Genomic DNA, 19,005 nt, shown 5'->3' on the forward strand with positions numbered 1-19,005 from the left:
AATTATTCATTATCTCACAAGCTTTATGAGTTCTATGATATCAGTAGTTAATATGTTTTGACATTCTTAGTGTATATTTATAATAATGCAGCAAATCTGCAGTGTTTTATTTTCTCAAACTGTTTTTCGCGTTTTTCGCGAGTTAAAGTTTTGACTGAGTATGAATCATTGGGCCGCCATCAAATTGAGTGCGTTCGGACTAGAACATTTAAACTCGCACTTATCGTTCAGATAATGACGGTGCGAAATATGTCTGGGTTTTTAAAGAAAATGCTTCGTCGCAGAATAATAGTCTGTGCCACGTATGAAATAATTAGGGGACAAAAAAAAAACAAATCTGCGTAGAAATCGGAATAATATGTCTTTTGATTATCGGAAACACATTTCAATGGATTTGATTACGGACAATGCCTTGCGCTAATTTTACCCGGAAATTCCGCATTGTACTCTCGCAATCGCGGACTTTGTCATTTTTACAAGGTTTGTCATATATGTGGTCACGTGGTATTTACGTAAACATTGACTCTCCAGTTTGTGCGAACTCGTCCCTCTATACTTAGGCTTTTGAATTATATACGCTAAATTACGGTTCTGAATGAGACAATAGACAGAGAATGCTTTAATGAAAAACGTCGCCAAACCTTTCTCGCTACCTTAATCTGATATATTCAATGACAGTTTCAGCCATATAATATACTATAATATTCGCGACAATTAAGAAGTTCTCCGAGTATAAATAGGGCAGCCATGAATTTCAGTACTGGTTCGGACGCGGTTTGATGGTTACACGTGGTCGTGCACTTTTTAGTTATTCTTTGCATCAGTTTCAGGAAACTCTCGTGGTTTTGCCTTCTATGTATGTGAGAGTCAACTGCCTTTGTACGCTGGCGTCTATCAAACGCACCTACGGAAAAGGTTGTGAATTGGTCACCCACTTACAGCCACTTGCAGCCACTTTGACTGGTGTATGCCGGCTCCAAGATACCTAAGTCTACGCTAAAATGCTCCGCTTTCTACAGCCTGCTTCGGTTCCAATGTGATCAATGAACTGTTAGTAATTTACGAATAGCAAATCTAAATTTCCTATTATTAATTTAAGTGATTAATTTTTGAAAGTATTATCATAATTGTTTGATGTCCTATTCTTTTTAACTTGTCAATAAATGGGGACTTTAAATTCTCGTATACACATAACTGTTGTTTGTCGATTGTTTCCATCACTCTGATTGGCTGGGGGATCACTTGCCTCTTCCCCACGTGACAATGTGTAATACCCGACACACATGTACAACGACACTACAGTCAGGCTTTTTCATTTTTATGATTTATTTCTAATTTAAGATCTAAATTTATTCTTTACATGAGACAAATTGTAAGTCTCGTTGGTTACTTATGGTGCCAGACAGTGATATCTGTGAAGGAGAAAACAGAATATTGAGTTACAATTATGTCATGAGAAGATATGAATATATATTTGATAGTTACTAAACTTGGAAAGTATGTGGAATTGTTTGAAATACTACATAATTTGTTTTCAGAAACAATTATTTTATGTTATATGATTCAAGTAAATGTGTATATTTCCGGAATGGTAAAAAAAGTGGTGAAGAATGTGAACATACAATTTCATAAAAACAAATTTCGATCTGCAATATAATTAGATTGCGTCATGTATTATTACATAGTTCTTACTTTTGTGTCTATATTATCGGCCAACAAACTAGGTTGACCAGCAATTAAATCATAATATGATAAAACATATATTTACCTAAATAGAAGCAAAAACCAAAACCAAACTTTACCATGGAACACAGCATATCCGTTCCCTTTTATCATAACAATCGTTCACACAACTTGGTTCATGTGACTGGTATTCATTGTCATTGCAGTGTTTTTTACGGCATTGGCCATTACAATAATTTTTACACGCTTTCTCATCTACATTAAACACAAAAAAATTAAAGATGTTAAAATAATTTTGTTTTCACGGTGTTACAGTGTAATAAGAAATGTAGCATATGAAAGTGTGACATCTTACCTGTCACACAACATCTATAATCAGGTGGACAAGATTCAACACACCCATCCACGGGTTGCGCATCTTGTTCACCACGTTTACAATGTTTACGACATGTTCCACCACAGTCTGCTTCGCAGTCATGTCCTGGGTCTTTGTCAGAAAATAAACATATATGTTTTGTAAAATCTAAATTCATATTCACAATGTAGAAGGAATTTAGAAAAGAATTATGTACTATTTTCTTGTTTTTTACTTCTCAATGTGAGACAAGGTAGATTTATGTTAATACTAAAAAAATTTAAAAGTAAAACTTTAAGTAAAGTGATTTTGGGAAGGAAATCAGAGAAATGTGATGTGTTATTTTTCAAATGAAAGTTGTATACTGCTCTAAACATGAATTTATTCAACAGAAATCCGAACACTATGTTTCATCATCTAATTATATACAAACGAAATCCAAAATGCATACTCTTTCGATGCATAAAAACTTACTTGGCACACAGCATATCCGACCATTCTTTTCATCACAATCTTCTATACAGCTCAGTTCTTGTGACACATATTCATCGTCATTGCAGTGATTTTTACGGCATTGTCCACCACACTCAATTTCACACTCATTAATGTCATCATCTTCACCAGTCAATAAAGCAGATTTTATTAAAATGAAAAATGTTTACATCAGCATAATGTGATCAAATACAAAATGTACTTCAGAATAGAAAACAAACATATACACATTCTCAATTTGTTTAGTACGAAATAATATTTTGTGACGCAACAGTTGTAGCCCGACCACAGTGATTGTAGACAAATAAAGAATGTTAATACCAAAAACAATGTAACTCAAGCACATACATACATGAATTGGGAGTAATACATCAGTTATCCCATGGAAACCGGATACCGGAACAAGTGAAGTGAACACGGGACCGACAGCTTTACATTCCCGCCGAACAAACGCGGAATGTACTCTTTCGTCCCCCCCCCCCGCCCCACAATTGTTCAACCTGGAATCGAACCCACAATCTGATGATGCGAATAAGATTACTGTTAAGGTAGAGATGCAGTTTACCTGACAGGTATTTTAATTAGTTAATTAGAGAACCAAGATGACCTTCCTGGTCCACAAAACTATATATTTTCGGAAAGCTTATTGTATGAATTTTAAAATTTTGTTAGTATTTGTTTCTATGAACACTGTAGTTTGAAATTAGCTTCTAAACCATGCTTCTGTTTCCTGTCAACATTGGTATATGGGTACATCTGTTTACTAAGAAGAAAGTGCCGTCTTGAAAATTGTCTATCAGTTCTCAATTTTGCAGGGCCGCAGCTCAAATTTCACTACTTCAAGTGTATGCATAAATTAACACCCAGGCTAGTTGTCTGTACGATTGTTGTAACACTATTCAACCAAAAACATTACCCCAACGGCGTTTTGAAGATAAACACATTGTCAATCATTTGAGAAAATTTCAAAACAAAAGGTCAAAGCGTCTAGGAGCTATTTTGTTTTAAAGTTCTGGCATGTGCACTCAAAAGAAGCTGAGATAATTGCTAATTTGCATAACATAACAATTCACTCAGTAAGAAGCTTGCTTATGCCCATAATTAAAATGGCTGTAGTAGTTCCAAATTTAAATATATTATCGTTTTGTTAAAAGTTAAATATAGTGGATAATATGGAGATCCCGTCATTTCTTTTTTCACCATGTTTCTTTTTTATTATTTATGTACAGCCTTGCTAAATCTTGCTAAGCATTCAAAAGAAAGAATGTTTGTTTGTTATCTATATTTTAAAAACGTTTTTTTGAGTATGTTCCACTATTCACAATTGTACCAAATTTTAACAGTCTATAGCCAAGACTGTTTGAATAATAAAAAGCCAAAAAAAACATTTCACTCCCAAGTGCCCACGAACCTGCATCTCTACCTTAGGCAACACATCTGTTGTTTTTCTAATCATTATGAATGTGTTCCTCCCACGCAGCTAATCCAATTATTTTTCATTACAATTGTTTAGGCAATTTTGATTTGTTGACGCGCCCTGTTCACCTCGTTTGCAATTGTTACGTTAGCAATGTTTCACCACGGTTTGTTTTGCAGTCATATCCTGGTTCTGTACATACTCACATAACACACATCTAACGACATTAATAAAGACGAAATCAAAAATGCATGTTCGTTGTGAAAACTAACCTGGCACACAGCATATCCGATCATTTTTATCTTTACAATCTTTCTCGCAGATTGAATCCTCTGACTCCTTTTCATTTCTATTGCAGTGCTTTGCACGACATTGTCCATTACAATCACGTTGACACTCGTTATCATCTAAATCATTCAAAAAAGAAAGCAGATCTTATTGAATCGAATTGTTATCACTAGTACAACGTAAGTGTTTAATGCGCAATGTACCTTATTTAGAAAAAAATAAATTCTGATTGTAAAACAGACTATATATTCATTCTCAGATTTTTAAATGTAAAATCATACCTGTCACACAACACCTGTATGTATCTGGGCAACTTGCAACACATTCTCCTTTGGGCTCCGCATCCTGTTCACCAAGTTTGCAATGTTTACGACATGTACCTCCACAGTCTACTTCGCAGTCATATTTTTGGACTTTGTCAGAAAAATTACATATACACAATTTTGTAAATTATAAATTCATACGCAGTTTAAGGAGGGTTAAAGAAAGGTTTTTATTTTTCTATGTCAAATCAAGAATATGTTAATACTGAAATTTAATCCAAAATCAGAATTTTATGTTTCATCAATTACCGATTAGTAACGATAAATGCGGTAAGTTTACCTTTCACACAGCATATCCGACCTTTCTTAGCATCACAATCGTCTATGCAGCTTGGATTAGTTGATAATACTTCATCCCTATTGCAGTGTTTTTTACGGCATTGGCCATCACACTCATTTGCACACTCATTACCTACACCATTTACATCTACATCAGTCAAAACACAATGTTGTTAAAAAGAAGAATGTTTACACCAGTATTATGTGATAGTCAAATACAAAATACACCTTGATAACATTAAGTTCTAAATATAAAACAAAAGTATAGACATTCTCCGACTGTTTAGTGTGAAATCGTACTTGTCACATAAGAGATATGTAATACAAAATTTATTTTTGTACATGTGATATGTCTTTAATGAATGAATGGATGGATGATGAATGAATGAATACAAACTACGGACACGTGAAAACGTACTTTTTACACAGCATTTTTTGTTATCCTCACAATCATTTTTGCATTCTGGATCAGTTGACTCAATTTCATCGTCATTGCAGTGTTTCTTACGGCATACACCATCACACTCAGTAGAACAATAATCTACATTAGTCAAAAACAGATCTTGTTACAATGAAAATGTTTGCACCAGTATTATGTGACCCTCAAACACAAATTTATTCTAAATATCAAACAAACGTATATACATTCTCAGATTTTCATTGTTAAATCGTACCCGTAATACAACACCTTGAAAACTATCAGCAAATAACTGTAGACAATTAGAAAAAGGTAATACTACAATTGTAATTCTACATGTGATAAATCCTAAAATGTATGATTGACAGTAATACGTCAGTTGTCCGCGGAAACCAGCTACCTTTTCCCAGAGAACAATTGGATCTGTGCACTAAAACATGAACAGAACACGGGACCGACAGATTTATTTTCACGAAAGAACGCCGTTCTCCCGAATACTAATGCACTGAGGCTGGTAAGTGGGTAGAATGTACGCTTATTTTCCAATGGTTAATATTGCAGCCGACCATTGGAGTGAAAACTACAATCTGATGCGAATACGATAACCAATAAGCCACACATCGGGTATAAGTGTACCCACGTGCAGCGTGTCCAACATTTTTATCATTACAATCATTTTCACTTTTTGGTTGAATCCAACGGGTCTTTAAAGCTTACTTTAATTGTTTAATTCCACACAATGATCGAAAAAAGTTTTTTAGAATCAGTAGCTATTGTATTAAGTTATGCCATACATCAAAAACTACAGTGAAAGTAGGTTTGCAATATATGCTGCTTTACGTTATCTTCACCGGACTACATTTTTAAAAAATTTGTATTATTATTTCGAAATTACAAATTATTCTGTGTCAACTCAAGTAACGAATTGTTATCACCGATTTTATATTTTGAACACATTGGATTTATTTTATTGATTAAAAGCTGCATAAAATTTACCCTGTCGAAAACTAATACATAAATACAATTTAGTTTCGTTTGGGAAGTGCGTCAAATAAACGACGGGCAGTATATATTATGTTGTACTGTAGAGATACACACGCTTTGGACGTAATAGTTGAAAATGTTATTAAGGGATATTTCGAAAGTAATTGAATCGAGTGGAGAATTGCAATAACCTGAACTTGAATGAATGTATGACAGACAGTAACTGAATACGGAAATGATAGAATATACTACACTCACCCGAAGTGCAATGTGTCAACTGCAATAAAAATAGTCATCATTATTGAAATTATACTATATTTGGGAATAAGACAGACAGACAAGATAGAAAGAAAAATAGATTATCTATAGAAACCCACAATAGCTGATACATACCTAGTTTTGTTTTGATGATGAGTTGACAACTACAGAGAATAAAATCATCAACATCCACTGACTCATGTGATAACCTGAACTAACATAAACTAGCTGACACATTCAAGCTTTTACTATCATGTTGTCTTTGTGGTGGAAATTATGATAACATTATGTTCATGTTTTGTAATAAAAAGGAGGAATATTTATAATATATAAGCGGTACTTACACAGACCAACGCTGCTAGCGTTAGCAGAAAATAACTGAAATGCATTTTGAATATATCTTCACTCAGAGCAAAATAAACACGCAGACAGTCGAGTATTTGCCGTGCTAATAGATTGCACAGGTTATATTTATATGTTACATCATCGGGTACATCAAAGGGCAGACTTGCGGTGAAACAAACAGTATTTACCATATGTTTATAAAATATTTGCCAGAAACCTTAATGCGATTATTCATCCGATGTACCAAATAACAGCGTGCTGAGTTTACAAATTTTGCATCACTCAGATATGCATGCACTGGATGCTCTGAAGCAAATCGACTCCAGCTCATGTAAATATGTGGTCACCATTCTCAAAACTATGCTGCGAAATGTTTTTCCACACTGCCATTATTATACAAAGTTTTACATGATGTGATGTTTTACCTTAACATGATGTGAAATTAATGTTTAACTATATATGGAGCACATACGTATAAAGATGATACGTTTATTTGATTTGCGTGTGATCTTAGACCAAATCATCTACTTAATGAGACAGTGGTAAAAAACACGCTCTGACAGGGACAGTATATGATGATTGAAATTAATATTCCAAGCTCACATTGATTATTTCCATTCATTATGTAAATTACTACTATCAGCAGAATATTCTAATGAGATTATGCAGCCTGTGTTATATGCACATGAATTATTTAAAGGTTTCCATACCATACGTTTGTAACCAGGACAGTATTTGACTACAACTATTAGATTCTGGTACGATTTGTATAATACAGTACATATAATAGTTTTAGCTACTTTATTAAAGATAATTTAATGTTCACCATAAAGTGGAAATTTTGGTATCAAGAATCATAATTGTATATCACTGGGACGTATTGTACGGTATAGGATTAGCCATGATATAACTGTATTTGGCGGTACATAGCCTAAGGTGTGTCTTGGTCGGTGAGTTTTTGATGTGTACAATCGGATTTTAAAAGTGATAACTAAATATGCATCTTACGTGTCCTGATTCGCAACGAGCGTTAACAATTTAATTATGTGAATACATCTTAATTAAATACTCCATCTCACTTAAAACTATTAATTCAAAATGAATCAATTGTTCTACGTGTGTCGTCAGCATGGTATTAGTAAATAAAATTACATTTTCAGCACATATATGTTATCATATGTTTATTTCCGAAGTGATTACCTAAATTCCCCATTATCGGTAAATATATTGATGCGATTATGCAGGTATATGTGATGAGTTTACAAATGACTTTGTATCTATAGCTAGCCATACTATACATTCATAATCAGATTATGGTTTAACTAAAAGTATTCAGCTCTGATGTAGTATTATATTTTATCTCAATTTATTTGTATTGACTATTTATTAAACATAATTTATTGTCCATCATAAAGTGGTAATTTTGGTCATCAAATCATTAGCATATATTGTGCCGCATGGGATTAGGCATAATATAACAGTGGAGAGCTTTTCACTATTTAGTGGTACATAGCCAAAGGTGTGTCTGGTCGGTGAGCTTTTGATGTGTACAATAGGATTTCAAAAACGGTATCTGGATATGCTTCATACGTGTCTAGTTTCACAATGAGTGTTATCAGTTTAATTACGATAATATGTGTTAAAAAGCAATTAACATTACAAACCTCACTTTACACAGAACTGTTCATTTCGAGGACAGTCAATTATTGACTTTGTGCAGTTGGAGTGGTTTCCAGTGAATAAAAGTGTAAATAACATACCAAACAGTAGATTTTAATACTAGAGACATTCTCAATTTCAAAAACACAAACCAAACGACTGGCATGACTTAACAACTACCAAATATGCTACTCCACATAATAAAATCGGTAAGAGAAATTTATATGGGCTGCTTGGTACATATGAACTGCTGTCAGGTGAGAGTGAGTTGAGCACCATATATCAGTCTGAGTAATAATCAAATGGTTTCTGTTGAAAACCAGTGGACTACATCGGACGGATTAATATTCCCATCACATTTAAATTGTCATATGTGTCTTCTTAAAATAGTTACCTAAATTTGTATTATCTGTAAACCTAAGCACGTTATATACGTTGTTAGATTCACATCAAGCAGTGTTTATTTGAATTAATTAATAGGTATCAACGTGTATACAATATACACATGATGTAGATATACAATAGTTTAAATTAACAATCCCAGCACATATATTTGTATTTCAAAAAACACAACAACAAACAATTATTTAAATTTCTATTATTGTTGAAGTATATGTGCTAAGTTTATGTATGTATTGTAAAGGTGGCGCGCCATAGATTATTTTTTAGGACAGCTTTGACTCAAGCTACTCACAACTTCTGTAATAAATTGCTCGTAATAAAGCAGAGGTGATGGCACGAAATTTTGCTCACCAACCTTAGTAGGGAGCATTTTCCCCTTAACAATTTTAAAATGTTGACCCTCAGAAACGCTAGTTCCTGCAATTTTAGGAGCAAATTCTGCTGACACAAAGGGTTTCAGTTTGATTTTGGAGGGGCGACACCCCGTCCCCCAACATTTTGATCGAGGGGCAACTGCCCCATATGCCAACACCACTGTAAATCCATGCACAGTGAGAAAATACTCCAAGCTGTGTCATGGTCAGTGGAAATATTATGTTACTACGGTGGCTTGTTAGGGCCATTGACGATTTTTCTAATTTTTGACATTTTCACTTGTATTTTCCTGCTTTTTCTCGAATTTCCAAAATTTTCTCCAGAATTGTTCTGCTTTTATTTTGAATTTTCGACATTTTCACCAGTATTTTCACCGCGGTGAGAATATTTAAACCGCGGTGAAAATATTTAAACCGCGGTGAGAATATTTAAACCGCGGTGAGAATATTTAAACCGCGGTGAAAATATTTACACCGCGGTAAAAATATTTACACCGCGGTGAGAATATTTAAACCGCGGTGAAAATATTTAAACCGCGGTAGAAATATTTAAACCGCGGTAGAAATATTTAAACCGCGGTAGAAATATTTACACCGCGGTAGAAATATTTACACCGCGGTGAAAATATTTTCACCGCGGTTTTCCCACAGCCTCTCTTTCATTTCGTCGCCATTGTTTCGTAATTATCAAACGTGGGAGATGCGTTCAGTTGAAGAGGTAAGTTTACTGCCTTTTGGGGGGATTGCCTTCCGCAAACTATTGTCATATATTTTTAATGTGGGAGACACGACACGATTCCGTACAACATACAATATAGGGGACGTTTCCAACCAATTGACTGAGACGGTGTACCCGTGCTTCCATGCTAGTACAACTAACTCACGATTAGACAGAACAAGCATTGATTTGTAGTATTTTGGCGTATTTCGAATTTCGTCAATGTTACTGTAGCGTTAGGTATGGTGACCCGGGTATGGCGATTCGTGCTTATTGTAATGGTAATCGCAGAGCAAACTCTTGACCAATCACTGATCGCCTACTATAAACGAACAACGGCTTGGCGCAATCAAAAACAGAAAATGTGTGTTTCATGTAAGAGGTGAGATTAGTGTCAAAATTAAATATTTTCTAATTATTTCTTCATGATTATTTTATTTAATTATTATTTTATAATTACATTATTATACCACTATCATTTCATTGTGTTTACATTATTATTACGTTATTGTGAAATTAATATATCATCATTATTTCATTGTGTTTACATTATTTTATCATTATTGTGAAATTATTATACCATTACTGTTTCATTAATCTTTCGTTATTTTATCATCAATGAATAAACAACCCCCTAAGCTAGCACCAAAATTATTATCACCTTCAGGCAGCCCGTTGGATGAGTTTAATATTCATTTATTTTCCTTTGATTATTTCATGTAGCTGTCAACAAACCCATGATATGAAATTCATACTGAAAAATAGGAAATATTTGCTAACCCGTAAAATGAAAGAAACATATAATGGAGGCCTAAAGGGTCTACCTTGTCATGTCCGCTGGCGGGAGAGAACGTGTTCATGTGAGCTCTGATAGCATCAGAGATGCCTGCAATTATTTAAGAAGCGTTAGTGATATTTTACAGTGATCAGTTGTAATTCAAGAAGCACCATATGCATCTCACAGGGATGTCTATCGTGACAGAGATAGGACGCAGTCTCAAGCTATGGGCTCTGCGCGCGCTGCTGTGGAACGCCCGTCGAAGGGTCAGTGAAAATAGCTAAATTCGAGAAAACAGTACGAACTCAACTTCGAAGTAACCCTGAACAACTAAGGGACAACATCAAAAGTTCAATGTAGGATGAAAAACTTAATTGATAAATATTTACCATGGCGTCAGACTACATTCACCATTAAATACAAATTGATAATCGGACAGTAGTATGGCATAGCAGTCGGTTGTCGGGTGGGTGTAAAAAAACTTTACCAAACCATTTTCTCGTCTTGGATGTTTTTTTTTTCATTATCTGTTATTTTTTGTCCATGATTGGATAGAAAAAAGCGAACTACTCCAAATACTCCAAGATTTGTTTTGACTTCATTTTTTATCCGACATCAATCTTTTGACGTGGTCCCTAAATCTATATGTTACACACGCATGGGTAATCCTGTTACATTGTTCAGGGGAGTCTCATAAACAAGTACCGTTTTATGTGAGTTTTAGGCCTTTGATTTCACCACGAGGGTCACCAAGCGATGAAAAACCAATATGTCCGCTCCTGAGAATAGATCTGGGCAGCACCATCAGAGACAACAGGTGCTCAGAACGTTTCTTGGACAAAAAAAAATTACCTAAAATAGGATCGACATAGTTAGTCAGTCACCGGCACATTCGCCTACCACTCATATAATAATAACTTTATGTCATTTTTTGTTATCCAAGAAACGTTCCGAGCGCTTGTGTCAGAGACGAAATGAGAATAACTTTTGGAAGACGTCGTTATGGGGGATGTTTCCCGGTCATCTTCAAGCACTAGAAGATGCGGTACGAGAAAACGTCGTGCAGTTCGTCATGGTTAGGGCGACAGCAACGTATCTCGTCCAACTAATAATAATAATAATAATAATAATAATAATAATAATAATAATAATAATAATAATAATAATAACTTTATTGCATCCTTAGAAGTACAAATGTTCTATTGGTTTACAGCAATAAATATATAAGTGATTAAAATAATATCAAAGTATGATAACATGGTCACATAATTTAATAATTTATTGACACAACACTATATATGGTTGATAGCCCTAGATCAGCATTCGTCGCCAGGTCGAGAAGGTAGACGATTACTGATCAAAGCGGGATTGGGGGAAAGAAAATTACGCATACCTATTGGACTTGATAGTGCTGAAGTTGTAAACTTTTTGGTTGAAGTATATCCAAAATTAAAATTTGCTGGTGGATTTGAAATATGCAAAGTGTCGCGAGGTTCGAGATCACTAACTGTAATTTCTTGTCAACATGAATTCTTAAAGTGTTGCTTGTAAATCAGTGTCCCTGGGACAAGGACAATAGGGGCCCGTTAGTTAAAGCGCGGTAGTCGTCGCGCTGCGCATGTGCCACATTTGTGTTGATAAACATTGATTTTCCCACAATCCAATGCGCTCTTCAAATGGCAATCATAAGTATGAGGTTTGACCTGGGCACGACTTGCACTGGTTACCGCCAGTGACTCCTTCGATGCCTTCCAATAACATGAAAATTACTTAATTAAAGCTTGGAAATGTCTCAGTTCGTACTCGTTGATCTGCGCAACAGTCAAAGTCGCCATTTTTGTTTATATGAGACCCATATATCTCGCACATGCGCAGCGCGACGACTACCGCGCTTTAATTTCACTGTAACTTTTAATCACGTTATACTCGGTCACTTTACACGTGGAGGTTTTACACAGGCAACTCTGTGAAGGTCAATAATATTTAATAATCATTTGTTTGTAGCATGTCCCTGAAATGGAGAAAACAGACTATTGATAATAGTCTTAAAGACAATGGTTGCCCTAATAAGAAGTGAAAAAATAATTACGTTATCATTATGCTGTTGGCTTTCAAACAGGAAACATGAATATACTGCTCGGAAAGTATGCATTTTCTCCTTAAAATCACAAGTATTATCAGTGGATATGCAAAATTATTGAAACTTGTGTGTTAGTTTCAGAAAATAATTTCTGCGAAAACATGACAATTTGAAGACTAGTTATCACGTATGCGCCAAGTTTGCCCCTGTTTTCTGAGACTATTTTCTACATAAATATTTCAGCAAATTAGCTAACTCATCGTCTCCCAATGGGAAAGTCGCCCACCTTATTTTTGACTCTGTGGATCAGTATCTTAGTTTTGTGTTTCACTCTATTTCGAAAAAATAACATAAAAATTTGGCACACTTTGACCGATAGTTTTCAATGTAATTTTTAGTTGTTTATGTGGTCTCCATGTTGTGCCGATTTTTTTACATGATTGTACTATTTTGGGAATTCTTAAGCATTAAAGCTTAAATAACATATATAATAACTTTCAATACTATACGAATCCACTGACAGCACTAGCATACTTTTCTGAGCAGAGTATGATGCTTTTTGTTTGAAAGCCGACTGCTTAATGATTACGTAATCGTGTTTTCACTCCTTATAAGGGCAACCATTGTCTTTAAGTCAGTACTAGTGGCACCAAGTGTGTTTGTTTTCCTGAATTAACTTAGTAAATTATCAGTTTGAGTTAAGAGTGTTTTTCATTATGTATGTTTTTCATTAACAATGAAACAATAATGGTATAATAATTACACAATAACGTAATAATAATGTAAACGCAATGAAATAATTAAACAATAATGGTATAATAATTACACAATAACGTAATAATAATGTAAACACAATGAAAACAATCAAACAATAATGGTATAATAATTACACAATAACGTAACAATAATGTAAACACAATGAAATAATGAAATAATAATGGTATAGTAATGAAACGATAACGTAATAATAATGTAAACACAATGAAATAATAATAGTATAATAATGAAACAATAACGTAATAGTAATGTAAACACAATGAAATAAAAATAATCATGAAGAAATAATTAGAAAATATTTAATTTTGGCACTAATCTCACCCCATATTCACGAAATGCTCAATACGTTATTATGGCGCAATTTTGATAAAATTTAATTTCAATCCAATGTGCCTAATAGAAAAAGGTGTTATTTTGTTGGGGTGGCTGGCTGGCCATGTCCATGTACGACTTCCAATCAGATTTGATGTAAAGCTAAATTTTAATGAATCCCCTATACTAAGAACTGTGTGTGGGAAATGTTAATTTGGAAATTTGCCTGTTTTACTATTTTTAGTATTTTCTTACAATACTTGTAACTCAAAATGTTGTAAATCATAAAATATGGTAGCGTACATAGGTAATCAACTGCATTTTTAGTTTGGCCACATCCGTGCATATTACCAATTAGGATATTAATTTAACAGTTTAATATTTTTTCCTGAGAATGTGTACAGCAGTACCCCCTTACTGCTGAGCACATTTTCTGTGTTTAGGGTGAATTTTACGGGTTTAGAAGAGATTTAAACTTGTAATAGCTTTGGGGTGAAACTTTTTTCATGTGCGTTTTTTTCGGTGGGGACTGCAGAAAACTCAAACACTAGGGGTTTATCCCGTGATAAATATTATTCTTATAATAGTTTTTGCTTTGTTACTTTTTCAAAAAGTAATATTAACTATTAGAAAAGCCAAATATATGTTAAAATATATCACAAATTCTGTTCAAACATAACAAAAATGAAATGAGTTTTACAGAATCAGGGATGCAGATAATTTAATGTTAAAGGTATTACCTGTACTATATTTCTTGACAATTTTGAATCACAATGCAAGTAAAAAATGCGATTTTTATTTGATAACAAACATATTTCTTTGTCTACAGGTATGCAGTTTCCTGCAAAGCATTGGGATATCCCAAGGCACTGTACTCTCTTTCCGACAAAATAAGGTAATTTGTTGTCATTATTGTGTTAAAAATGATATTGACTATATCACTGCTGCAACAGCTAGCTAATGCGTTACAGCAAGTAATATTTCTGGCATTGAATGTTATGCTTTAATTGAGTAAAGTTTAGAACATCATCCTAGGGAAGGTCAGTTTGATGTATTTTGGTATTGATATTGGTCCAGGTAATAGTGATCTCAAACAATGTTCAACGTACTGATGACTTCATCAACAAAGTTTGCTAGGATTTTTGCCATCATTGATGACGTTACTAATAACGTAATACTGGCGTCATCTAGTGTTATAATATCTTGTGAACTGTTTAAATGCAACCAAACTTTGTACGTTCTCAACCATTTGCTTATGTACTGTGTAATATTCAGTTCCAACTTAATTATCAAGCTCATTTGCTCTTTTGCTTATTTAGATTAATCTGATTTTTGGTTAATAAGTTGTGAACTATTGGTCCAAGTGTTAGTAAACGTGGTAGAAGCATTCTTATGAGGCATGCACTTAATTATCCCACTCATTTGCTTATTTAGGTTTCTTTAATTTATGTTTATATCTTATTAACTTGATAGTTTTTTATAGGGTATGCACAATGTATTATTGAATTTCAAATTTTGATTAACGAGCTTTTTCTATATTTAATTAATTTGATTTTTTGTTATTACTTTGTGAATTATTCAAAAGAATGCAACCAGACTTTGTATAGACACTTCCCCCTTTGTTTATAAGATATGTACTATGTGACATTGAGTTTCAACGTAATGGGCTCATCTGCATATTCATTTAATTTTGATTTTATGTTAATTTCTTGTGAACTATTAGTCCAGATGTTACCAAACATGGTATCAAATTTTGTGACATTTCTTTATATGATATGACATTTTATGTAACATGATATATACTTTTGAGTTTCAACTCAATCAAGGGGCATCATTTGCCTAGTTAATTTATTTTTAATTTTTGTTAACATCATGTTCAATGTTGACCCAAATGTGCTTTAAGTTGCTAGAAAAATACCAGCTGTTAACATATGAGCGATATATATATATATATATATATCAGTAATTTTAATGAAAAAAAAGTACATTTATCTTAGTAATAGTGACACCTGTTGTTTAGTGTGATGAACCCCCACGGTTGGGTACAGGAGCATAAAAGTTTTTAATTAAAATTGTTTTCCATAAGAAAAATGAAACCATCATACATGGCCTTATAAACAACCTTTTAGTTCATAGTGGGGTGGGTGGAGTAAAGCTGTGATTATTTTTATTACTTTCTGACCATCTAGTTTGCCATTTACCATGTCCATATAAACTAAAGCTCCAGCCAATATCAGATTTGACTACTTGTTTCAAGCTATGGCACTTGGAAATGAGTGTTGTGACATGTGGCAAATGTCCAACTGTCTTGGTTAATAAGATTGGCTATATTTCAACTAGAAACAGGTAAACCAGTATACCTGTATGTACGAAGCCAGTGAATGTTATTCAAGCCAAAGAAACTGCACCTATTTATATAAATACACATGGACAGAGAATATTTTCTTGGAGCACTAAATGTGACAATTGCCCTACTGTCTGTGATAAATATACCACACCAGCTACATAGTGCCCGACGAGGAGTTGGGTAGGTAGTGAAGAAAAACATTGACTGAAGCCTGGCAGAGGACTGAATTGTTGTCAACAGCAACAAACATACTGGGAAAGTCAAAGACAGTGAAAAAACAAACAAAAAAAAAACACACAGGCATATAAATACTAACTTTCTAGGATCTTTATTGACTCCAAGTAATCCAGAGTAGAACGAGATGAATCAACGCTATACTCCGCCATCTTTATTTTAATATTAGATGCAACCATTATTCTGTAGGGGACAACGGGTCATAACTTGAGGGGAGTTAACACCCATGATTTTTAAAATGCCTTGATCAATAAGAGTCTAAGTTACAGGGAACATTATTTTCATTTTTCAGTGGACCAATAAATGCATTTGACAGGAAAATAGAAAAACTCTACCACAACAGCAATTAGAACAGCTTGCTGCATTATAAGTATCACTTCCCTGTCAAATTAGTGGTTCATGCTTATTTGAATCTGAACATAACAGGCCAATTCTATCACACCTTGCTAGGCTTGAACTTCCATCCAATCAGAGCATTCCAAATGAACATGATTCTCCACAAAACTAGAGGGCGCTCTGACCAAAAAATTGCCATGATCTAAATAAAAAGAACTGAATGTCCACAGTTATGTCTGTAGGTGTACCTTACCTGCATGCAAAATAAAGTCCAAGATTGGTCGGTTATGTAGTACTTATCCAGAGTGAATTCATAACCATTTTAACACGTAGCCAGGGTAGTGAAATTAAACGGTACCCACCGAAAAATACACAGGGTCAGAACCCTGACCAACACATTGAAATAAAGTCCAAGATTGGTCGGTTATGTACGTACTTATCCAGAGTGAATTCATAACCATTTTAACACGTAGCCAGGGTGGTGAAATTAAACGGTACCCACCGAAAAATACACAGGGTCAGAACCCTGACCAACACATTGAAATAAAGTCCAAGATTGGTCGGTTATGTACGTACTTATCCAGAGTGAATTCATAACCATTTTAACACGTAGCCAGGATAATGAACCAATGCATTGCCTGATATTAAATGTTAACTAACGTTTTAGTACATAAGTATAAGCATTCAGTAATTTTAATGAAAAAAAAGTACATTTATCTTAGTAATAGTGACACCTGTTGTTTAGTGTGATGAACCCCCACGGTTGGGTACAGGAGCATAAAAGTTTTTAATTAAAATTGTTTTCCATAAGAAAAATGAAACCATCATACATGGCCTTATAAACAGCCTTTTAGTTCATAGTGGGGTGGGTGGAGTAAAGCTGTGATTATTTTTATTACTTTCTGACCATCTAGTTTGCCATTTACCATGTCCATATAAACTAAAGCTCCAGCCAATATCAGATTTGACTACTTGTTTCAAGCTATGGCACTTGGAAATGAGTGTTGTGACATGTGGCAAATGTCCAACTGTCTTGGTTAATAAGATTGGCTATATTTCAACTAGAAACAGGTAAACCAGTATACCTGTATGTACGAAGCCAGTGAATGTTATTCAAGCCAAAGAAACTGCACCTATTTATATAAATACACATGGACAGAGAATATTTTCTTGGAGCACTAAATGTGACAATTGCCCTACTGTCTGTGATAAATATACCACACCAGCTACATAGTGCCCGACGAGGAGTTGGGTAGGTAGTGAAGAAAAACATTGACTGAAGCCTGGCAGAGGACTGAATTGTTGTCAACAGCAACAAACATACTGGGAAAGTCAAAGACAGTGAAAAAACAAACAAACAAAAAACACACAGGCATATAAATACTAACTTTCTAGGATCTTTATTGACTCCAAGTAATCCAGAGTAGAACGAGATGAATCAACGCTATACTCCGCCATCTTTATTTTAATATTAGATGCAACCATTATTCTGTAGGGGACAACGGGTCATAACTTGAGGGGAGTTAACACCCATGATTTTTAAAATGCCTTGATCAATAAGAGTCTAAGTTACAGGGAACATTATTTTCATTTTTCAGTGGACCAATAAATGCATTTGACAGGAAAATAGAAAAACTCTACCACAACAGCAATTAGAACAGCTTGCTGCATTATAAGTATCACTTCCCTGTCAAATTAGTGGTTCATGCTTATTTGAATCTGAACATAACAGGCCAATTCTATCACACCTTGCTAGGCTTGAACTTCCATCCAATCAGAGCATTCCAAATGAACATGATTCTCCACAAAACTAGAGGGCGCTCTGACCAAAAAATTGCCATGATCTAAATAAAAAGAACTGAATGTCCACAGTTATGTCTGTAGGTGTACCTTACCTGCATGCAAAATAAAGTCCAAGATTGGTCGGTTATGTAGTACTTATCCAGAGTGAATTCATAACCATTTTAACACGTAGCCAGGGTAGTGAAATTAAACGGTACCCACCGAAAAATACACAGGGTCAGAACCCTGACCAACACATTGAAATAAAGTCCAAGATTGGTCGGTTATGTACGTACTTATCCAGAGTGAATTCATAACCATTTTAACACGTAGCCAGGGTGGTGAAATTAAACGGTACCCACCG

At 34.3% G+C, this 19,005-nt stretch overlaps 1 protein-coding gene across 2 annotated transcripts; it reads right to left on the minus strand.

Moving 5' to 3' along the window:
- Positions 1 to 1,308: 1,308 nt before the first annotated feature.
- Positions 1,309 to 6,967, minus strand: LOC102804601 (uncharacterized). Of its 2 annotated transcripts, XM_006821637.3 has the most exons (10): positions 6,842 to 6,967; positions 6,498 to 6,516; positions 5,256 to 5,378; positions 4,839 to 4,985; positions 4,517 to 4,648; positions 4,220 to 4,354; positions 2,513 to 2,653; positions 2,039 to 2,170; positions 1,769 to 1,938; positions 1,309 to 1,412 (listed from the first exon to the last, which is right to left on the minus strand). In XM_006821637.3, exons 1-9 carry the CDS (start codon positions 6,884 to 6,886, stop codon positions 1,799 to 1,801), a joined length of 1,014 nt encoding a protein of 337 aa, XP_006821700.2. In that variant the 5' UTR covers positions 6,887 to 6,967; the 3' UTR covers positions 1,309 to 1,412; positions 1,769 to 1,798. The 2 variants fall into 2 exon arrangements, with proteins under 2 accessions (XP_006821700.2, XP_077868909.2); XM_078012783.2 differs by lacking the exon at positions 2,513 to 2,653.
- Between the last annotated feature and the right edge of the window lie 12,038 nt (positions 6,968 to 19,005).

The sequence above is a fragment of the Saccoglossus kowalevskii genome, unplaced genomic scaffold (genome assembly GCF_978046115.1).
Source record: "Saccoglossus kowalevskii unplaced genomic scaffold, keSacKowa6.1 SCAFFOLD_197, whole genome shotgun sequence".
NCBI lineage: Eukaryota > Metazoa > Hemichordata > Enteropneusta > Harrimaniidae > Saccoglossus > Saccoglossus kowalevskii.

Bases quoted from the DNA above. Each gene is read 5' to 3' on its own strand.
- LOC102804601 (XM_006821637.3), bottom strand. From the start codon at position 6,886: ATGCATTTCAGTTATTTTCTGCTAACGCTAGCAGCGTTGGTCTGT. The intron at 2,654-4,219 runs GTTAGTTTTCAC...TGACTGGTGAAG, and splicing joins TCGGATATGCTGTGTGCCAG to ATGATGACATTAATGAGTGT. The intron at 1,939-2,038 runs GTAAGATGTCAC...TGTTTAATGTAG, and splicing joins TTATAGATGTTGTGTGACAG to ATGAGAAAGCGTGTAAAAAT.